The sequence below is a fragment of the Nelusetta ayraudi genome, unplaced genomic scaffold, assembly GCF_046127955.1.
Source record: "Nelusetta ayraudi isolate G7.1 ecotype Tasmania unplaced genomic scaffold, CSIRO-AGI_Nayr_v1 ptg000018l, whole genome shotgun sequence".
Taxonomy (NCBI): Eukaryota; Metazoa; Chordata; class Actinopteri; order Tetraodontiformes; family Monacanthidae; genus Nelusetta; species Nelusetta ayraudi.
In genome coordinates this window covers 1,027,018-1,045,340 of record NW_027466068.1, presented here as the reverse complement: position 1 = coordinate 1,045,340, position 18,323 = coordinate 1,027,018, and the positions used below count along the sequence as shown (strand labels likewise).

Genomic DNA, 18,323 nt, shown 5'->3' with positions numbered 1-18,323 from the left:
GGTGTTTCGGCGCCGATTGTTTCTCGTCCGCCTCGCCGTCGCTCGGCAACGATTGAGAGTTTGCAGCGAGCGGAGCGGCCGTGACGCTGCTGATTTCCCCCGGGAGGCTCCCAGATTATCTGCCTGAGAGCCGCCGCAGGCTCCTCTGCTGTGACGCTTCCCTCGGAACAGGGTCGCCGCGGTCCGTCCGGGTCGCCGCCCGGTGACTCGTGATTCCGACTCAGTGCGTCGTTCTGATGCGGGATCCGGTTGGAATAGTGACTCAGTCGTCTCCAGGGTTCCTCGTTAATGAGGAACCTTACGGTTTGGTTCCTCTCTGCTGGAGGCCTGCAGGTCCGTGAGTCCCTTCACACTTTATCAGCAGAAAAGAGGAAAATGTTTTTTCTATGAAGTATTAATGAGTGGAGGCCGCAGCCGGGGAGCACCAGCGTCGGGGGAGGAGCCAAACTGGAGGAGGAGGAAGAGGTGATGAAGGGAGGGGTGGTGGGGGGGATTGAGGAGGAGGACGAGGAGGTGGAGGAAGAGGAAGCTGAGGAAGAGGAAGTGATGGAGGGAGGAGGAGGAGGTGGATAAATAGGAGCTGGTGGAGAAAGAGGAGGAAGAGGAAGGGAGGAGGTTGAAGAGGAGGAGCAGGTGATGAAGGGAGGGGTGGTGGGGGGATTGAGGAGGAGGACGAGGAGGTGGATAAAAATGAGGGGGTGGAGGAAGAGGAAGTGATGGAGGGAGGAGGAGGTGGATAAATAGGAGCTGATGGAGAAAGAGAAGGAGGAGGAAGAGGAGGGGAAGCAGGTTGCTAGGTGAGCAGAGATGTTGAGTTCTGGTTGGAGGAGCTCAGACAACCAGAGTCAAACACTGCCAGCGACACTCAGCTGCCTCTGACTTCCCGCAGTGGCGCCCCCTGGTGTCCCGAGTCAGGGGGCCTGGCCGCTCCTCCTTCTCCCCCCTCCTCTTCCTCCTCTCCCTCCCCCACCTCCACGGCTGACTCAGGGGAGGAGACGGCGCTGATTCACGTCAGATTCACCACAGGATCCAGATTCAGTCGGGCAGCTCGCATCCCGTCAGGCTCCAGCGGGGGCAGCGGCGAGCTGAGCGGCCTCGCCATCACTGCAAGACAAAACCCAACGCAGGCAAACACGGTTCACTTTGGATTCAGGTCAAAGTTTAGTTGAGTCGCTCCGACGTAAAGGCCCCCCCCGCCCCCCCACTCAGACTAGCCGACGAATCGCAGTCCCCAGACTGTCAGCAGCTAGCGTTATCATTAGCCATCCATTTGCTTCGACAGCAGGAAGTGAATCTCTGAAAGCCATCAAGCGTAATGAGTAATAGCAACGTGTGTTTTATGTGAGAAGCTGTGTCAGAATTCTCTTCCTGGCTGATGCTAATTTTCCTGCGATGCTAACACCGCAGCGGGCTACATGAAGAACCAGGCAGCCGTCAGGACAAAATTCATCTCGACGTCCATTTCCAAACCCCCGGAAACTCTCTGAGTCCCGATGTCGGGAGGGGAAAACCCGGATCAGACCTGGATCTGAATATGGATCTGGATCTGGGACACGGCTCGAGACGGGAATCTGATGAGGGATTAATGGAGATGAACTGTTAATCTCCCAACTGGGATTTGATGCAGCACTTGTTCTCGTGTTATTGGGAGATTACTGCGCTAATCGCAGACACTTTAATATTTTTTTTCATTGTGTGGTAACTCACCGACCCGTTGGGTTCTTTGCTGCTCTCTCGCCCCTCGCTCACCTCCCGCTGACCCTGAGAACAAACTCAGCCCCTCCGCCACTTTACTTTGTTCCCGACCTCTCCGAGTTTCCTCTCTCTCTCTGCACATTCCTGACTGACACTCGCACGAAGCTCCGCAAACATGAGTCAGCGGCGATGGTGAGCGCTAAAGCCGCGGGATTTACGAACTGCGAGCGCCGCGGCTGTTTGCCCAGGTGGCGCCGCTAGCTGCTCGCCTCCACGTGCCAGCGTGCGGATTTAAAAGTTGGACCTCAACTTTTGGCGACACTCGTGGTAAAAAAAGAAAGCGGCAAACAAAACATTTTAAAAGGACGAACTCAGAAAAAGGACACGTAGCACCTCTGCTGCCTACGGTCGCCCTATTAGCATCACGCTAGCATCACTGTGGCTCTTGCTCGTTTTCGGGTCTTGAGATATCTGCTCTCTCTTTGTTGAATGTCGTTTTATGAGCATGTTAGCTTGTGTATAGCATTGGGTAGCGATGGTGAATCCCTTTGCTCTTAGTTGGTTTTCTCTTGGACGACGTCTTGAAAGGTAGCTACTATGAGAGCTGCTTTTTGTGCGTTTTTCCCTGACGCACAATGTGACAACAACACAACAAGCTGCACACCGCGGTTCACCGCTACCACTCATAACAAGGCTGACCCGTATAGCAGGCGACCTCAATTTGTCGGCCAGATTTTCCCAAAGCAAAATGTGAAGCAGCTCACCAACAAGGCGCTGTCGCAGCGCCCTCTTCAGTCAGTGGGTGGAACTTGCAGCCTGCTGACTGACTGACAGGCTGGAGGACAAACACTCAAAGTTTTATTTTCACATCTTTTTCTGTCAAACAGTAAGTGAGCGCGTCTGCAGGGGAACTTTAATAATGCAGTAATATTTACTCAGTACGTTCACACACACACACACACACACACAGTGAGAAATCTCTCTGCTGCTTAGTGGCAGCAGGAGGGTAGACAACATTTTTCTGTCCTGCGGCATCATCTGGGTCAAAATGTGATAAACAACACGCACACACATAAACACACACTCGCACACACATAAACACACACTCGCACACACATAAACACACACTCACACACACTCTTGGTTCATTGTGAGGCAACAAAATTATACATTTCCCCTCAAACTAACACAACATTTGACTTATAATATAATATTTTTCCAATTTAAAGGCATCGTTTCAGTGTCTCCCTCTCTCTCTCTCATTGTCTCTCTCTCCCTCTCTCTCTCTCTCTCTCAGCTTCTCTCACTGTCTGTCTGTCTGTCTGTCTCTCTCACTGTCTGTCTGTCTCTCTCTCTCTCACTGTCTCTCTCTCCCTCTCTCTCTCTCTCAGCCTCTCTCACTGTCTGTCTGTCTGTCTCTCTCTCTCTCTCAGCCTCTCTCACTGTCTGTCTGTCTGTCTGTCTGTCTGTCTGTCTCTCTCTCTCTCACTGTCTCTCTCTCTCCCTCTCTCTCTCTCTCTCAGCCTCTCTCACTGTCTGTCTGTCTGTCTGTCTCTCTCTCTCAGCCTCTCTCACTGTCTGTCTGTCTGTCTCTCTCTCTCACCCTCTCTCACTGTCTGTCTGTCTGTCTCTCTCTCTCTATCTATCCATATGTTCCAGCTGTGATCTTTTCAAGACAGATCGACAGAGTTCAGAACTCTGAACGTCTCTCTAATCCAATCGAATCAGCTGATTGGACGACGTCAAGTCACATGACTCTGTTGACTAGGTTCCTGTTTCTGTTGAACTTCCTTCCACGAGAAGACCATCTGAACGGTCAGAAGGGGGCGGGGTTTAACGGCGTTGGACAGGACTTGGATCAGCGACTCTGGTGTCTCGGGGTCTTGGCTCCTCCCACCAATCGGGGTTTGGAGGCGGGATTATTTATCTTTGCAATGGAATTATTCTCTGTCTGATTTGCCGCTAATCCACTTTGGCCCTGCAGGATGTGGGATCACGCAAGGGGAAGTTTGAGAGAGGTGGGGGGGGGCAACACCCAGCCAGTGAAGTTTGAGTTCCTTGAGATGTGGAAGGTTGGAGGAGAACTTGGAGGAGATTAAACAGGCTTCACACCTGGCAGCTCGTCACCAGGCGGCGACACCAAAGGTGACTTTGGCGAGCAGAGCGGCTGACGGACCAATCAGGAGCCTCCGTCAGCTCAGCCGGACGTCTCCTTCCCAGCGTTTCTTCATCCATCACAGAGTTTCTCCACCCTGAGCTCCTGATTCCCAGGAGAGGGCAAAGAAACAGGACCACCTAGCCCCCACCACCACCCCTCCCCCCGAGTCGGAGTCATGTCCCGCCCCCTATTATAATAATAATAATAATAATAATAATAATAATAATAATAATAGTTCATTAATTAAAAAATAAATCATATCTCTGTCTGCTCAGTGGAGACACCTGGTGGCTCAGTTCCACTTGCTCACCAGCAGAGGGGCTCGGGCCGCTGCCCTGATTCTGCAGAAGGAAATTAATATTGTGTTTGGGGGGCCAATCCTGTTAGCGTCGTCTAATCCGGCTCAGATTGTCGGGCCGGGCCTCGGGAGCAGTCGGAGGATTAAGCGGCTCCACGTCCACTTGCCCGTCAGTCCTGCAGAAGAAGAAGGAGGAGGACGACTCGCTGGTTTCATTGCCAGAGATAAAAACGGAGGGGGAAAAAAGCAGCTGCTCTATTTTCAAGTTATTTCTCCGTCATTAACATCCCGACTTGTCAGGTTCTCAGCAGCTCCACTGAAAAGATTCTCAGCCTTTCTTTGTTACTCCTGACAGCGAATGAAGACACTGGATGGATGAGAGTAGCAGTGGTTTGATTGAAGACAGCGCTGCCTACAGGAGACTCCATCTGAATTATTTAAAGGTTCCTGGTGAAAGAAATGAAATCTTTACAAACACCGACGACCAATTAAAATCATCTCAGCCACGTTCAGTGGATGTCAGATGAGCGTCCGCACCAGGAGGTGGCGATATAACCAGTAAAACACACCAACCAACCGATCACAAGTCTCAAATACCAAGACAGCAAACAATTGCTAGCCCAGCTACAGCTAGCCGCCTCCTTTGCTAACTGAGCTTTCAGTTTTCCAGTTGGGGGATTTAGTTGTTGCTGATTCACTGAGGAAACAAGGAAGTAGAACCTCCAGCCAGGCTGAATTTGTGGCTCCGCCCACTGAGTGAAAGGAAGGAGTGAACAGTGATGGGAGGAGAGACGGATGTGAGTCAGCGAGGGCAGCAGACTGAGGTGGTCTGGGACAGAGGGTGAAGAGAAGAGGCTGGAATTCATTTTCATACATTATCAGTCGCTAAGTGGGCGGGGGAGAAAAAATGAGAAAACTTTTTCAAAGCACTTTTGCTCCCAGCATGACGATCAGCGCTTCATGAACCAGTGTGAACTTCTTCTGGACTTCCTCCTCTTCCTCCATCTTCCAATCAGTGGCTGTTTTTCCAAATCTCTGTTCTTCTGAAGTAAAAAATATCCAGCAGCTAAAAATGCTTCCAGGATTATTTACTGGTGCCAGGCATTGGTAGCGTCCTCCAGCTAGCTAAACTGACCTTAGTGACAGCCAATTTAAAAATATCGTGGTCATAGAATATAAAGGTATGATTTCTTTAAAAAATATTTTAGTTGAAAAAGACGAAATTCGTGAAGGTTTATTTTACTTGGCCTTTCCTTAATTGTATACCCTTCTGTATACAGTGTTACTGGCTCGTTAGCAAAACATTTAGCAATGCAACGTCAGTTTACATCTTAGGTGTCAAGCTCTGGCCCGCAGGCCAATAGGAAAGAGGAATATGATTTTCATTGGCAAGTTTGGCCTTTGGGCCAAACTTTCTACTTTGTTTATTTTGATGAGGGTTTTTTTTTATTTTCTTGCTTTGCTTGTTCCATATTCAAGTAGAAGCAAAACTTTTTGGGGTCCATATGAAAAGGTTCACTGTTACATCTGGAGGAAGATTTTTTTTTTTTTCAATAAATGTCAAAATTGGCCTGCGACTTTGTCCAAGTTTTAAATTTTGGCTCCACTTTCAGTTTTTATCCTCACTTGTCGATTCAAAGTGTTTTTGTCAGGTTTTCTCAAAGCTCGACTTATGCCTGAAGCCGAATGAAGACCTCGGAATAGAAAAGGAGGGGGAAAAAACAGTGGGCTAACTGAGTCTAACGCTGAGGTTCACCAACACTTTTCCAGCTGCCAGATTGTAGCCCTGTTACTGGAGGCACAAATGAAATCATCATCAGTTGGAAGGAGGCCAAGCCAGCATGAATAAATCAGGAAAGGAGCTGACGTGCACCCCCTCTGGTGGCTACACCTGGAACTCCCCCCTCTCCCCGTCACCACCCACCTGCCCGAAAACTGACATCTGCTGCGGCTTTCTTTGACTAAGATGTTTGGGGCCTTTAAATTAGTGATGCCTTCACATCCCTGAAAAATGTAGAATATAAATATAAACAACTTGGGGGGGGGGTTGCAGAATGAAGTGCGTTTAATCTGAACAAAGGCCGACAGCAGCTGTCAAAGTGAACATCCGGAGCCTCGTGTTTACAATCCCGGCTGCATGAATCATTTATACTAACAAAACATCCTTTGGAAAAGGGTAAAAAAAAAATAAAGAGTCTACTCCTGATTGCAGTAGGATCCTTTGGGGCAACTGCGACTTCAAACATTTGTCAAATGTTTTTTTCCTCTGTAGTCGAAGAGTTAGAAGTCCCGGGAGACAGTGGCGATCTGGGAAAATTACACAAATACAATTGGAAGGTAAGTCAAAGGGCATGTTGGGTAAATTGTTGGCTATGTTCTGGTTGTTTGAACGTTGTTGACAAGTAGGCGCAGCTTCCTGTTTTCTTCTTCTGCATCTTCTTCTTCTCCTTCTTCCTCTCAGTCTTGTTCTGTTTATCAAGAGCAGCTGGAAGCGCTTCAGATGGGAGCTTTTCAAGATGGAGCCGCAAGATCTCAGAGTTGCAGATGCAGGTTTAGTTTGGGTTGTGATGCAACGGTGCTGCTCAGTTGGTCCCGCCTCCAGACCGGGTGGAACTTCTGTGTGAGGATGGATGGATGGATGGATGGATGGATGGATGAAGGATGGATGATGGACCTTCAGATGGATGGATGGATGGATGGATGGATGAAGGATGGATAATGGACCTTCAGATGGATGGATGGATGTCTGACCGAAGGATGATGGACCGTCACATGGATGGATGAAGGATGGATCGATAATGGATGGATGGAGTGATGTATTAATGGATAAAAGATGAATGACAAACTGTAAGATGGATGGAGTGAAGGATGAATGGATGACTGATGGATGATGGACCTTCAGATGGATGGATGATGGATGGATGAAGGATGGATGATGGACCTTCAGATGGATGGATGGATGGATGGATGAAGGATGGATGATGGACCTTCAGATGGATGGATGAAGGATGGATCGATAATGGATGGATGGAGTGATGTATTAATGGATAACAGATGAATGACAAACTGTAAGATGGATGGAGTGAAGGATGAATGGATGATGGATGGATGATGGACCGTTGGATGGATGGATGGATGGATGGATGGATGGACAGACGGATGGACGGACAAGGTGGTTATGCCAGCGCTCCGCTCCAAGGTCGCTCCCTTACTGCTTCTGGCCGTAGAAAGTCAATATCAAAGAGTTTTCACATGGAAATTCATTAGCCCCACCCACTGCCCCCCCCCTCCCGCCACTCCTCTAACACTGCTGAAACACCTACACTGCAGCAGCGTTGACATGGTTACTTGTGTCCAGAGTCGGGGGTTAAAAAAACGTTCTCCTGGTTGTACGAAAATCGATGAGCACCGTTTTCATTTAAAAAGGTGGGGGTGGGGCGGTGATATGCTGGCCGGCTTTTCATTATCCTGCATCTGCCGACTGATGGATTAAAGACGGGGATTGAAAGCAGGACTTCACTGACACTCAGGGTTCTTATTAGCGGCTCAGAAAATTAAGAGGTCCCATCAAAGGGCCGAGATGGAGGCGGTGGAGGATCGCGCGGCGCTAGTCGCCCATCTTGACTCTGATCTGGACATCAGCCAGGAGTTTCCTAACAGAGAGAAGAAGAAAAGACAACCAGACTGCTGCAATTGGCTCATGTGTAAGATGGTGTTCGGAGAACAAACAGTGACACCTAGTGGTGAGAAGAGTCATCAGTTCCGACAGACGAAATAAACGAGAGTTTTAACTCTGGTTTAAACTCCAGTAAACACGTGTTGTTGTTTTAGCACAACCTAGTGGTGAAACCAAAAAATAAATAAAAAATTATAATCGGTCTCTGTGTCGAGGGAACCAATCAGCTCTCAGTGACTGGCAAAACAAATGAATAGAGAAATCAGTGAAGAAGAAGTGAAGGGTTCGAGGGAAAGCACAGAAGTAGATGGAAAAGGTTATGTGTCAGGTTAGCATGGACGCTAGGATAGCGTTGCCGTGTTAAAGCAGTGGCCCCACCCTCCTTTTTTAAAAGGGATTTTAATATATATATTTTGCAGGACACAAAATTCAATTCAATAATTTCCATAATTCATTTTCTAGACATGATAAAATGTGGGCTGGCGTTTTTAATTTTGTGCAAATAAATTTGAGTGCAGTGGAATTAATTTGGGTCGCGACTTCAAGATAAGGACAAAAAAACTCAGCAGTTGAGGACTCAGTGTTAAAGGGACATTTGGGCCAGAACGGAGGCGTCACTCAGACTTGTTAATTAGTGGTTTTGTTTGAATGAATGAATTGACGTCTTCATGCAGGCCACCTGTCAGTCAGCCAGCGACTATAAAGGCCCCGCCCACAGGCCCACCTGCCCTCTGTGCCCGCCCAGGTAGAGCTAACTTAGTGTCGCTCACATGATGTATGGCCCCTGGCCACGGTGGCTCCGCCCCCCATCCATCACGAGGGCCAACAGCGTCACGCTAGTCGGGCTTCCCGTGACGCCGTTTCACCCTGACGGGCGGCACAATGGCGAGGGGTGGGGACGGGGGGAGGGAAGGGGGGCGGGGGGGGTTAGACGCCGCTAATGGATTCCAACACGCGGCTTCCCTTTCTCTCTGAGCGGGTGTGAGAGCATTGCAAGGTGGAGGAGTTGCAGCCGCCGCCGCCCTGTCAGTCCCCCCCACGCAATGACGAACGATCTTTGAGTTGAATAAATTACCTTGGGCTTGTGTGGAGCCACAGCAGATCTGTGGGCGGCAACTGAAGCGCTCAACACGTCCTTGAAGTGTTTCGCACAAAGAACGGTGCAAAAAAAGAAAAAAAAAGAAAACATCACAGTGGATCAAGACAAACCGGATCTGAATGTGTGGAATCTTTGGCTGCCGCAGAGCCAGTTAGCGTGTCAGCGTTAGTGCAGTCAAACCTGGGTGAAAGACTTTTAGAAGCACTGAGGAGTTATGGGGGTTCCGTTATGAACGCTGACGCTTCCAGGTTATTATTCACATTTATGCATGTGCACACACACAGAGTGTGTGTGTGTGTGTGTGTGTGTGTGTGTGTGTGTGTGTGTGTGTGAGTGAGTGAGTGATTTAGTCTGCCTTCTGGAACTCCGGTTGAGGTAGGTCCCTCTAAACCACTGAGGCACTCGTTTGTAATAAGTGTCAGACTAAACCTTGTAGACCAGCGTGTGTGTGTGTGTGTGTGTGTGTGTGTGTGTGTGTGTGTGTGCGTGTGTGTGTGTGTGTGTGTGTGTGTGTGTGAGACAGACAGGAAGGCTCTGGACATGAAGGCTCTGAAGTGCAGCAGTGAGGTCTGCAGCATCCAGCAGCATCTTCAGAAGCACTGTGAGGCCACCAGGAGGACAGAGGTGGTGATCGGGTACCCACACACACACACAGTCTCCTCTCTCGACTTGCCTCCATCCTGTCACTCTTCTCTTATACGCTTTTTTCTTCACCTCACACTTTTACAGGTGTTGCGACGATGACTCATGCATCCAGTGAGAGAAACTAAACGCCCCCTTCTGGTCAAAGCCGCCTGTCTTCTTCTTCCTCCTCCTCACAGTCTGACAGAGTTCCTTCAAACTTTCCCCATGATGAGAGTGGAAAGTGCTTTGAAGAAGAAACGAGTCTGTGCATGCTGGATTTATTCCTCGGGTCCTTCTGGAAGACGCAGGTCCCCTCAAACAGATGAAGTTGGAAGAAGAAGAAAAGTAGAATTCGTTTTGGTAAAATCACCCAGATTTCACCTTTAGACTGACGTGCCTTTTTATGTGGGCTCCCACAGCAGGATGGAGATCAGGCTCTGAAAAATCACTTTGCACTTCACGGTCAATGTTATCAGAGTAAAACCGACCGGAGGAACTACAGAGTGTAACGCACACTCCTCAAAAAAGTGTCAGGAGGCGAAGGAGGAGAAGGAGGAAAGTTAAAAAAAAAAAGAAAAAAAAAAGTGTGGTGGTATTAAATCCCCCGATCTGATCTTCCTCCGGCTGGATATTAAAAATCTGACAGCGCACTTTCATCCACTCAGAGACGACTGTGATCTGGAGGAGCTCAGTTCCACATTCAGGGTGTGTGAAGGTGAAAGGAGGCAGCGGTGCAGATGAATATTTAGCAGCCACGTTAGCCCCAGTTAGCCTGTTAGCATCCTGCCGCTCGTGCAAATAATACCTGGCGTCTGATAATATTCGGAGGACAATTGTTTCAAACATAGGTGAGGATGTGCAGGAGCTGTCTAGAGGAGCTGTAGGGGCGCCTCCTAGTGGAGAGGGCACCAAACACCCACCACTTTTTTAAATTTCTTTCTTCTTTTTTAAATTCTCTTACATATGTTGATGTGTTTTTGGGAGGTTGTCAGTGACATTCAGCCTATGTGTTGTTGTTTTTTTATTATTATTTTGTCATGTATGCACCTGCATTATAATGAACTGTAATTCTGTTGTAATTACATTTTATTTGATGTTAACCGTACACATTCTGTTTAAGATGTTGGGGGTTGGGGGGTATCGCCCTCCACTGGGTGGTGCTATGTACTGCCCAGCTGCAGGGCCTGCAGCCTCTGTGTGGTCCGAGACCTCCAGAGAAATGACGAAACATCCTGAAACACAGCTTTCACCTTCGGAGGGTTTCCTGCCTGTTGGCCCACACAGCAGGTCCAGCTGCCCCGCAAAGAACCCAGCGAAGGCACTTTCTATTTATTTCTTTATTTAATACATTTTTATTGCTTTGTTTCAAGCAGCTCGTATTTAAGGTGGATGTTCAGAGGCCCTGGAAGCTGAGCGGCTGTTGCCGCTCCGAGACGCTGATGTGTTCTGGCGGGCATGCTTGGATCCTTGCATGCTGACAGACAGACGGACAGACAGCCAGACTAAGACGTGCTCGGATGCAGATGAGACTGTTTGCTTGCGCTGATCTGGCTCTCCGTGACTCAGACACTGACAGAAGCTCTTACAGTCAATTGATTTGAAGCTTTTTTTTTGGGGGGGGGGGGTGGACTGCCGTCATCCGCCGTGGCAGGTGTCACCACGGAACGTCTCCTGCCTTCACCTCCAGCCCGGGGCCGGGGTGAGACAGGAGAGGTGAGGAGGGAGGGCTGAGGCTTGACCAGCACTGGCTGCACGCTCTCTGCTCTCTCAAGCCTTAATGGGATCCAGCTTGGAGACACCAGCTGCCGGTCCAACACTGCCACCTACTGGACAACTGCCGTCAGGTTCTGCAGTGCTGACAACAGAGATTCACTTTCACCGTGTATCCTTCATCACTGCTGCTCCCCACAAAGGCATTATTTTTTTTTTTTACCTATACAACTTCGTGTTTATAGGTTTTTCTGCTGAGTTGCAAGGACATCCAGGGCAGTTATGTGTATTATCCATCCATTCATTCATCCATTTTCAATACCCACTTCTTCCTGCACTACACCCTGGACAAGTGGCCACTTCAGCACAGGGCCACATAGAGACAAACAACCATTCACACTCCCACACACACACACAGTATCCATTTCAACTCACATACATGTTTTTGGACAGTGGGAGGAAGCTGGAGAACCTGGAGAAGAACCCAGCAGACGCAGGGAGAGCATGCATGTAGTAGTAGTAGCAGCAGCAGCAGCAGCAGTAGTAGTAATATACCCATATTTGGGGACTTCCTTCTGCTAACGGTAGAGGGCAGCATATGCCACAAGAACGTCCAATCCGCCCAACCCAAAGAAGAACATACGACCGTCCCGTGTTGATGACGTAGAGTTTAGGGGACCGAGGAGGGCGGTTTGAACTTAAGTTCGTACAAATAAACAACAGCAACCGGTTACGGAAATGCTGTGTCCGTTAAACAAGGTTTTGGGGAATTCGGTGTAAACTTGTTGCCGTTTGTTTCATCATCAATTCTACCAGCGATCCATCAGGTTTGGTGCTTTAGCTAACTGGCAGCTAGCACGCTAGCTAGCCGGAATTCCGCCGCCGCATCTCGGCTTCCGTTACCGGGGCTCCGCCATGGCGAGCGTCCACGAAAGTCTCTACTTCAACCCGATGATGACAAACGGGGTGGTGCACGCCAACGTGTTCGGCATCAAAGACTGGGTGACGCCGTACAAGATCTCCGTGCTGGCGCTGCTCTACGACATGACGGTGAACAGGACGAGCCTGGCGGAGCGGCGGCCGCTCAACAAGCTCATCCTGCCACTGCAGCAGGTCAGTACGGTCGGTACGCTTCGGTTCGGTCCGAGTCTCTTCGGGCTCGCTCTCACGCACCGTGTCCCCGCAGAGTTCCGACCTGACACTGGGCCAGTTCCTCAAGACCGTGGACGAGTGCTGCCCGCGGACCGCGTATTCCGTCAAGCTCAGGTAGTAGACGGAGCTACTGGATAACAGGGGGCTTAGGGGTTGAACTTGAATGCAGCTGGTGCGTTCAAGGTAACTGTGTAGCGCTTCAGGTTCCCTGGGTTTATCACCCGGGAGTTCAGGGGTCAGTTTTGTTTCATGCAAGGGATTTTATATTCTAATTGAGAATAAATTGTGTCTAGAAATAAAACTGTGCGGCTCTCGCAGCTCTGCGCCACATCTCATCTCATTCTGTGCTTCCATGTGCACCAAACCTGCCTGCAGTGGTTGGAATCCTGCTGTTTACTGATGATTAAAATCAGAAAAGTTGGATGTTGTCGGTCCTCATTTTATTTCTTTATTTCTTTATTTCTTTTGAAGTCATATAATTTCTTCACTTGACACTCGTTTAGTTATCCAAATTTCCCCAATGTGGAGTAAATAAAGACATTCTGCTCTATTCTATTCAGTCAGTATCCATGTACAACAAAATGAAGACAGGATGTCGCTGAAGTTGCGTTGTTGTTGTTGTTGTGTTGCTGCACAGGTTGCAGGAGCTGGTGGAGGGCGAGCTGAAGGACATGGAGCACTTCTTCACCATCTTCCCCACAGCCTTCACCGACTTCGACTCCGACTCCTACAAAACCAGCGTCGTGGGTAAGCATGGGGGGGGGGGGGGGGGGGCGGCGGCGCCGTGCAGCTTGGCCGCCCAAATTTGTGTTTGTGTGTGACGGCCCTTTGTGTTGTGTTGTGTTGTGTTGTGTTGTGTTGCTCGCAGGGCTCTTCATGAGACACATGTTGCTGGCCTACAAGAAGCTCTCCTTCAGTCAGGTCTACAAGCTCTACAAGTCCCTGCAGCAGTACTACCACAGCGAGTACACCAAGCCCACCCACAGCCAGCTGGACGTGCCGGCGCTGCTGGCCGACGACTCGGACATGGACCTGACCAGCACCGACGAGACAGTGGCCGACAAGACGGACAAGGAGGAGGCGGACGCGCCGCTGCACCCGTCGGAGCTGCAGTCAGTGACGCCGCCGCCACCTGCTGATGGAGGCTGCTGTGTGTTTGCTCACCTTCCTCCTCTTCCTCTTCCTCTTCCTCTTCCTTTGTGTTGCAGCGAAGACGACGCCCCCAGCAGAGGGCCGCTGTCACAGAAACAGGCCGAGTACTTCCTGGCAAAACAGGTGAGACTCCAACCAATCAGCACAGGCTGTCAGCCGTGGCTCCGCCTCCTTATCTGTTGCTCCGTTTCCAGTTTTTCACAAAATAAAAGCAACGTTTCTAAAGTTTTGACAAAGTATAATTGCGATTTTCAAGTGTGAAGCACATAAGTTGTCGAGAATCTCACGTGATGCATGAGGACGCGTCAGCCAATCAGAATGAGCTGAGGCACAGCGGCACGTTATGACGCCGTGATGTCAAGCTGGGAATATGAAATTATTTTATGCCGTTATGATATGTTTTTAGAAAGATTAAAAGTCCAGGACTTGAAAATAAAAATAAGAGAACGATTTATTATGAACCATGTTTGAGGTCAGAGGTCAGAGGTCGTCCTGTCAACTGTTTTACAACCGTTTGTACTGCGTTCTATAGTGGGGAAAAATGCTTTCAGTGCTGCATGGGATTTTTAGCTGCAGTACCTGGAGTGGCCACTGGAAGGACTCACCGCAATGCCATTAGCAGTCTTGTATCTACCGTAGTTCTTCTAATACACGGCTGGTGTCGTTTTTATCTTCTCAGTCCCCCTGTTGCTGCTTCTGAGGTTGAGCTTTGCCGTCGTAGAAGCTGATTGGTTCCTGCTCAGAGTGACTGATGAGGGTGGCACTCAGTTGATTGGATCATGTGCTTCTCTCCCTCCTGCAGGCCTACCTGCTGAAGAACGACGACAACAAAGGCCTGGCGGCGGCGGTGCTGCAGCGGGAGCTCAACAACATGCTCAAGTTCAACCCCGACTTCACCGAGGCGGTGAGACCTGGCGGGGGAGGGGCTTGGGGGGAGGAAGGGGAGGAGACTGCTCATCACCTGCCCCCCCCCTCTCTCTGTCTCTCTGCAGCACTACCTGAGCTACCTGAACAGCCTGCGGGTCCAGGACGTCTTCCTGTCGGCCCACAGCCTGCTGCACTACTTCGACCGCCTCATCCTGTCGGCCAGCGACGCCAAGAGCGACGGAGACGACGGCTACGGCCGCAGCCTGAGATACGCTGCCCTCAACCTGGCCAGCCTGCACTGCCACTTCGGACACTAGTGAGTGTGTGTGTGTGTGTGAGAGAGAGAGAGGGAGAGAGAGAGAGAGACGCGTCTTCTCCAGCTGCTTCCTGTCTCCTCAGCCAACAGGCCGACTTGGCTCTGCAGGAAGCCATCCGCATCGCACAGGAGTCCAACGACCACGTGTGTCTGCAGCACTGCCTGGTGAGACACACACACACACACACACACACACACACACACACACACTTCTACACAGCTGAACATCTCGCCGGCCCACCAGGAGGACAAGGAGATGTTTGGAGATGTTTGTCTCAGAAAACCCAGCGCGAGGAAGTTGTGTTTGTAGCTGGACAACAGTCTCTCACACACACACACACACACACACTCACACCCATCTGTTGTGTGTGTGTGTGTGTGCAGAGCTGGCTCTACACCCTGGAGCAGACCAGAGGCTCTGACAGCTCCGTGCTGACCGAGGACTCGGTGAAGATGACCGCCTACTTCGGCCTGCCGGTGAGTCCCACGCGCCCGTCGCCCCCTTGTGGCCGACCAGCTTTCTGTTAAAGGGAGACTTCCCCCAGAATCACCCGGTCCAATGGAAGCAGACGCAGCCTCACTGCTGGAAGCTCAGAGACACAAACAGACCTTTGGAAATCTCTTCATGTTCTCCTGCCAGCCACTATAACAGGTGTGGGAAAACTATGGCCCGGGGGCCGTTTGCAGCCCGTTAAGCCCAATTTAAAGGAATTATAATAGTAAGTTAAGAGAAATAATAAGTAAGTAATAAAATTGTTGTATTTCATTGTTTTGCTCAGTGTTTTAAGAGTCATTTCAATAAAGAGCTGAAAACAGCCGGACTTCAGCGACACAGATTTAATATAAATTTTTAATAGATATTAAACCACAGGTTTTCTACCCCACCAGTCAAAAAGGTTGCGCACCCTCCACAAGGGGGCGACAGCCATTTGTCTGTAGCTTTGCTGAGTTCAAATTGTCCAAATTTTTAATGGTGGAAAAATGAAAACTTTAAATCAACATTGTTTTCCCTCTCTGCTGCCAGTATCTGGCCTCCCTGGGCATCCAGTCTCTGGTCCAGCAGGGGGCGACGCAGGGCAAGACGGCCCACAAGCTGATGGACGCGCTGAAGGACACGGACGTCCTGCACTGGAAGCACAGCCTGTCGGAGTTGATCGAGATCAGCCTGGCCCAGACCACCTCCATCTGGAGGATGTACGGCAAGAGGTGCGGCCCTCGCCAGCCGGCTGGTGCTCTAGTCACATGGCTCAGGTGTCACAGCTGTGTGTGTGTGTGTGTGTGTGTGTGTGTGTGTGTGTGTGTGTGTGTGTGTGTGTGTGTGTGTGTGTGTGTGTGTGTGTGTGTGTGTGTGTGTGTGTGTGTGCAGCACCATGTCCCTGCTGCAGGCACAGCTGCTGCTCAACATGAGCAGCCTGGAACCCGTCAACTTCGGCGTGCAGCAGAACAACAGCGAGGCCTTCACCGTGGCTCTTTGTCACCTGGCCGAGCTGCACGCCGAGCAGGTGAGACCCCAGCCACCCCCCACTGCCTGGTGTCCTGGTCAGGTGACCGTCAGACCCATTTGTCTCTTTCTCTCCGTGGCAGGGCCTCTACGGCGCTGCCTCAGAGATCCTGCAACACCTGACCAAGCAGTTCCCTCCTCACTCCAACCACGCCAAGGTGAGGCCCCACCCACCTCCACCCCTCCTCCCCCCTCCACCCACAGGCGAGTCCTGATCACGACCCTTCTCGCCCCCCCCTACAGCTGTGGATGCTGTGTGACCTGAAGATCCAGTTTGAGAAGCACATGAACAAGGGCGAGTTCCACCTGGCCGAGCCGCTGGTGGCTGTCATCGCCGCCCTTGACAAGACCGAGGGCCTGTACAGGTGTGTGTGTGCCCCCATGTTCTTGCTTCCTTCCTGGAGCTCTGGCAGAGGAAGGTCCCCCTAAACCACTGAGGCACTCGTTGGTAATAAATGCCAGACTAAACCTTGTAAACCTGCGTGTGTGTGTGTGTGTGAGCCAGGAAGGCTCTGGTCCTGAAGGCTCTGAACCGCAGCAGTGAGGCCTACGGTGTCCTGCAGCGCCTGCAGAAGCACTGCGAGGCCACCAGGAAGACGGAGGTGGTGATCAGGTACCCACACACACACACACACACATGACGCGACCCTGCAGGAGTTCTGACCCGCTGCTGCTCTACAGGGTCCTGCTGTCCACTGCTCAGCTGCACTGGGAGTCCTCGGGCTTCTCCACCTCGCTGCCGCTCCTCCTGCAGGCACTGGAGCAGGCGCGACAGCACCACCTACAGGCGCTGGCCTCCGAGGCCGTCCTACACCTGGCCTTCACTCAGGTGAACAGCCAGGAGGTGGCGCTATGTCACTCAAACCCCTAAATATATATGTGTGTGTGTGTGTGTGTGTGTGTGTGTGTGTGCAATTGATTGGACTATGCCCTCTTCCAGCTGATGCTGGGAGTCCCTGAGCAGGCGCTGAGCCTCCTGCAGGAGGCGCTGGAGCCCATCCTGGCCCACGGGGCGGTGATGGACAAAGGTCGAGCGCTGCTGCTGGCGGCCCGCTGCCAGGTGGCAGTGGCCGGCCTGAGGCAGCAGGGGGCGCCTCAGACAGGTGAGGCTTGCCGTGGCCACACCCGTGATTTTTACACATCGCTCACCTGATCCCCCGCCCACCATCTCTTCTCTTCCTCTTCTCCTCCTCCTCCTCCTCTCCTCTTGCAGACCAGTGGCGCCTGGCCCTGGACACCCTGAAGGAGGCAGCGGCTCACTTCAGCCAGCTGGACTGCAGGGAGCGCCTGCGAGACGTCCACTACCTGCAGGCTCAGCTGCACCACCTGCTGGGCCAGACGCTGCAGCGCAACCGGGCCGCCATGACCTTCCGGCTACTGGACCAGGAGCTGCAGTCGCCGGCGCCGACCGTCTCCATGAGGCTCTGACACCAGCACGCCATCAAGGCCACAGCTGCTGCTCACCACCAGGGGGAGTCGGTGCTCCATCCTGTTTCCGCCTGCTGTCTTGTGATAAACAACCCTGCCAAGTGACAGAAACACGCTGTAGTTCAGCGGCGGCGGCCACTCGGGGTGCGGGGAAGTTTATCTCGCTGATGGACGAGGTCGATCCCACCGACAACCACAAACCAGACCAGCCTGCTCCAGCAGGAGGCGCCGCCTGGCGAATACTGATGAGGCTCCTCCGCCTGCAGGAGGGAGGTCGTGAGCACACTGACAATGAGGCGGGAAGTTGAGCTGCTGGTGCCAGTGAAGGCATCGCTGAGACGCTGTCGACCTTCAGCAGGATGGAAGGCAGCAGAAGAAAACCTGCTGCTATGCTGCTAACACCAGGGAAATGTCAAAGTACACACCTGCCCGTGTTAGCATGTGGTCACAGCAGGCTAGCGTTAGCATCCAGCACCCCCACCTTCACTGTGGCCTTTTGTACTTGACTTGATTTACTGGTTTAATAAAACAAAAAAGTGTGAGCTGTTTCTGTGACTGGAAGAAAACTGATTTTCTGCTGAAGTTTCACTGAGCTTCAGGTTCTGAGGTCATCAGAATCACGAGTGGTGGCAAAAAAGAGCAACACA

General features: G+C 51.2%; 1 protein-coding gene across 1 annotated transcript; it reads left to right on the top strand.

The window, feature by feature from the left end:
- Positions 1 to 11,907: 11,907 nt before the first annotated feature.
- On the top strand, positions 11,908 to 18,224 carry anapc5 (anaphase promoting complex subunit 5). Its single transcript, XM_076025627.1, has 17 exons — positions 11,908 to 12,373; positions 12,447 to 12,526; positions 13,050 to 13,159; positions 13,281 to 13,524; positions 13,621 to 13,687; positions 14,367 to 14,468; positions 14,557 to 14,747; positions 14,831 to 14,912; positions 15,132 to 15,224; positions 15,772 to 15,953; positions 16,114 to 16,249; positions 16,332 to 16,406; positions 16,492 to 16,613; positions 16,754 to 16,861; positions 16,930 to 17,077; positions 17,189 to 17,351; positions 17,462 to 18,224. Exons 1-17 carry the CDS (start codon positions 12,176 to 12,178, stop codon positions 17,674 to 17,676), a joined length of 2,316 nt encoding a protein of 771 aa, XP_075881742.1. The 5' UTR covers positions 11,908 to 12,175; the 3' UTR covers positions 17,677 to 18,224.
- Positions 18,225 to 18,323: the final 99 nt, after the last annotated feature.

Excerpts from the sequence above, each read along its gene's own strand:
- anapc5 (XM_076025627.1), top strand. The coding sequence starts at position 12,176 with ATGGCGAGCGTCCACGAAAGTCTCTACTTCAACCCGATGATGACAAAC. Across the intron at positions 14,748-14,830 it reads CACTGCCACTTCGGACACTA|CCAACAGGCCGACTTGGCTC; the intron begins GTGAGTGTGTGT and ends CTGTCTCCTCAG. Across the intron at positions 16,407-16,491 it reads CTCACTCCAACCACGCCAAG|CTGTGGATGCTGTGTGACCT; the intron begins GTGAGGCCCCAC and ends CCCCCCCTACAG.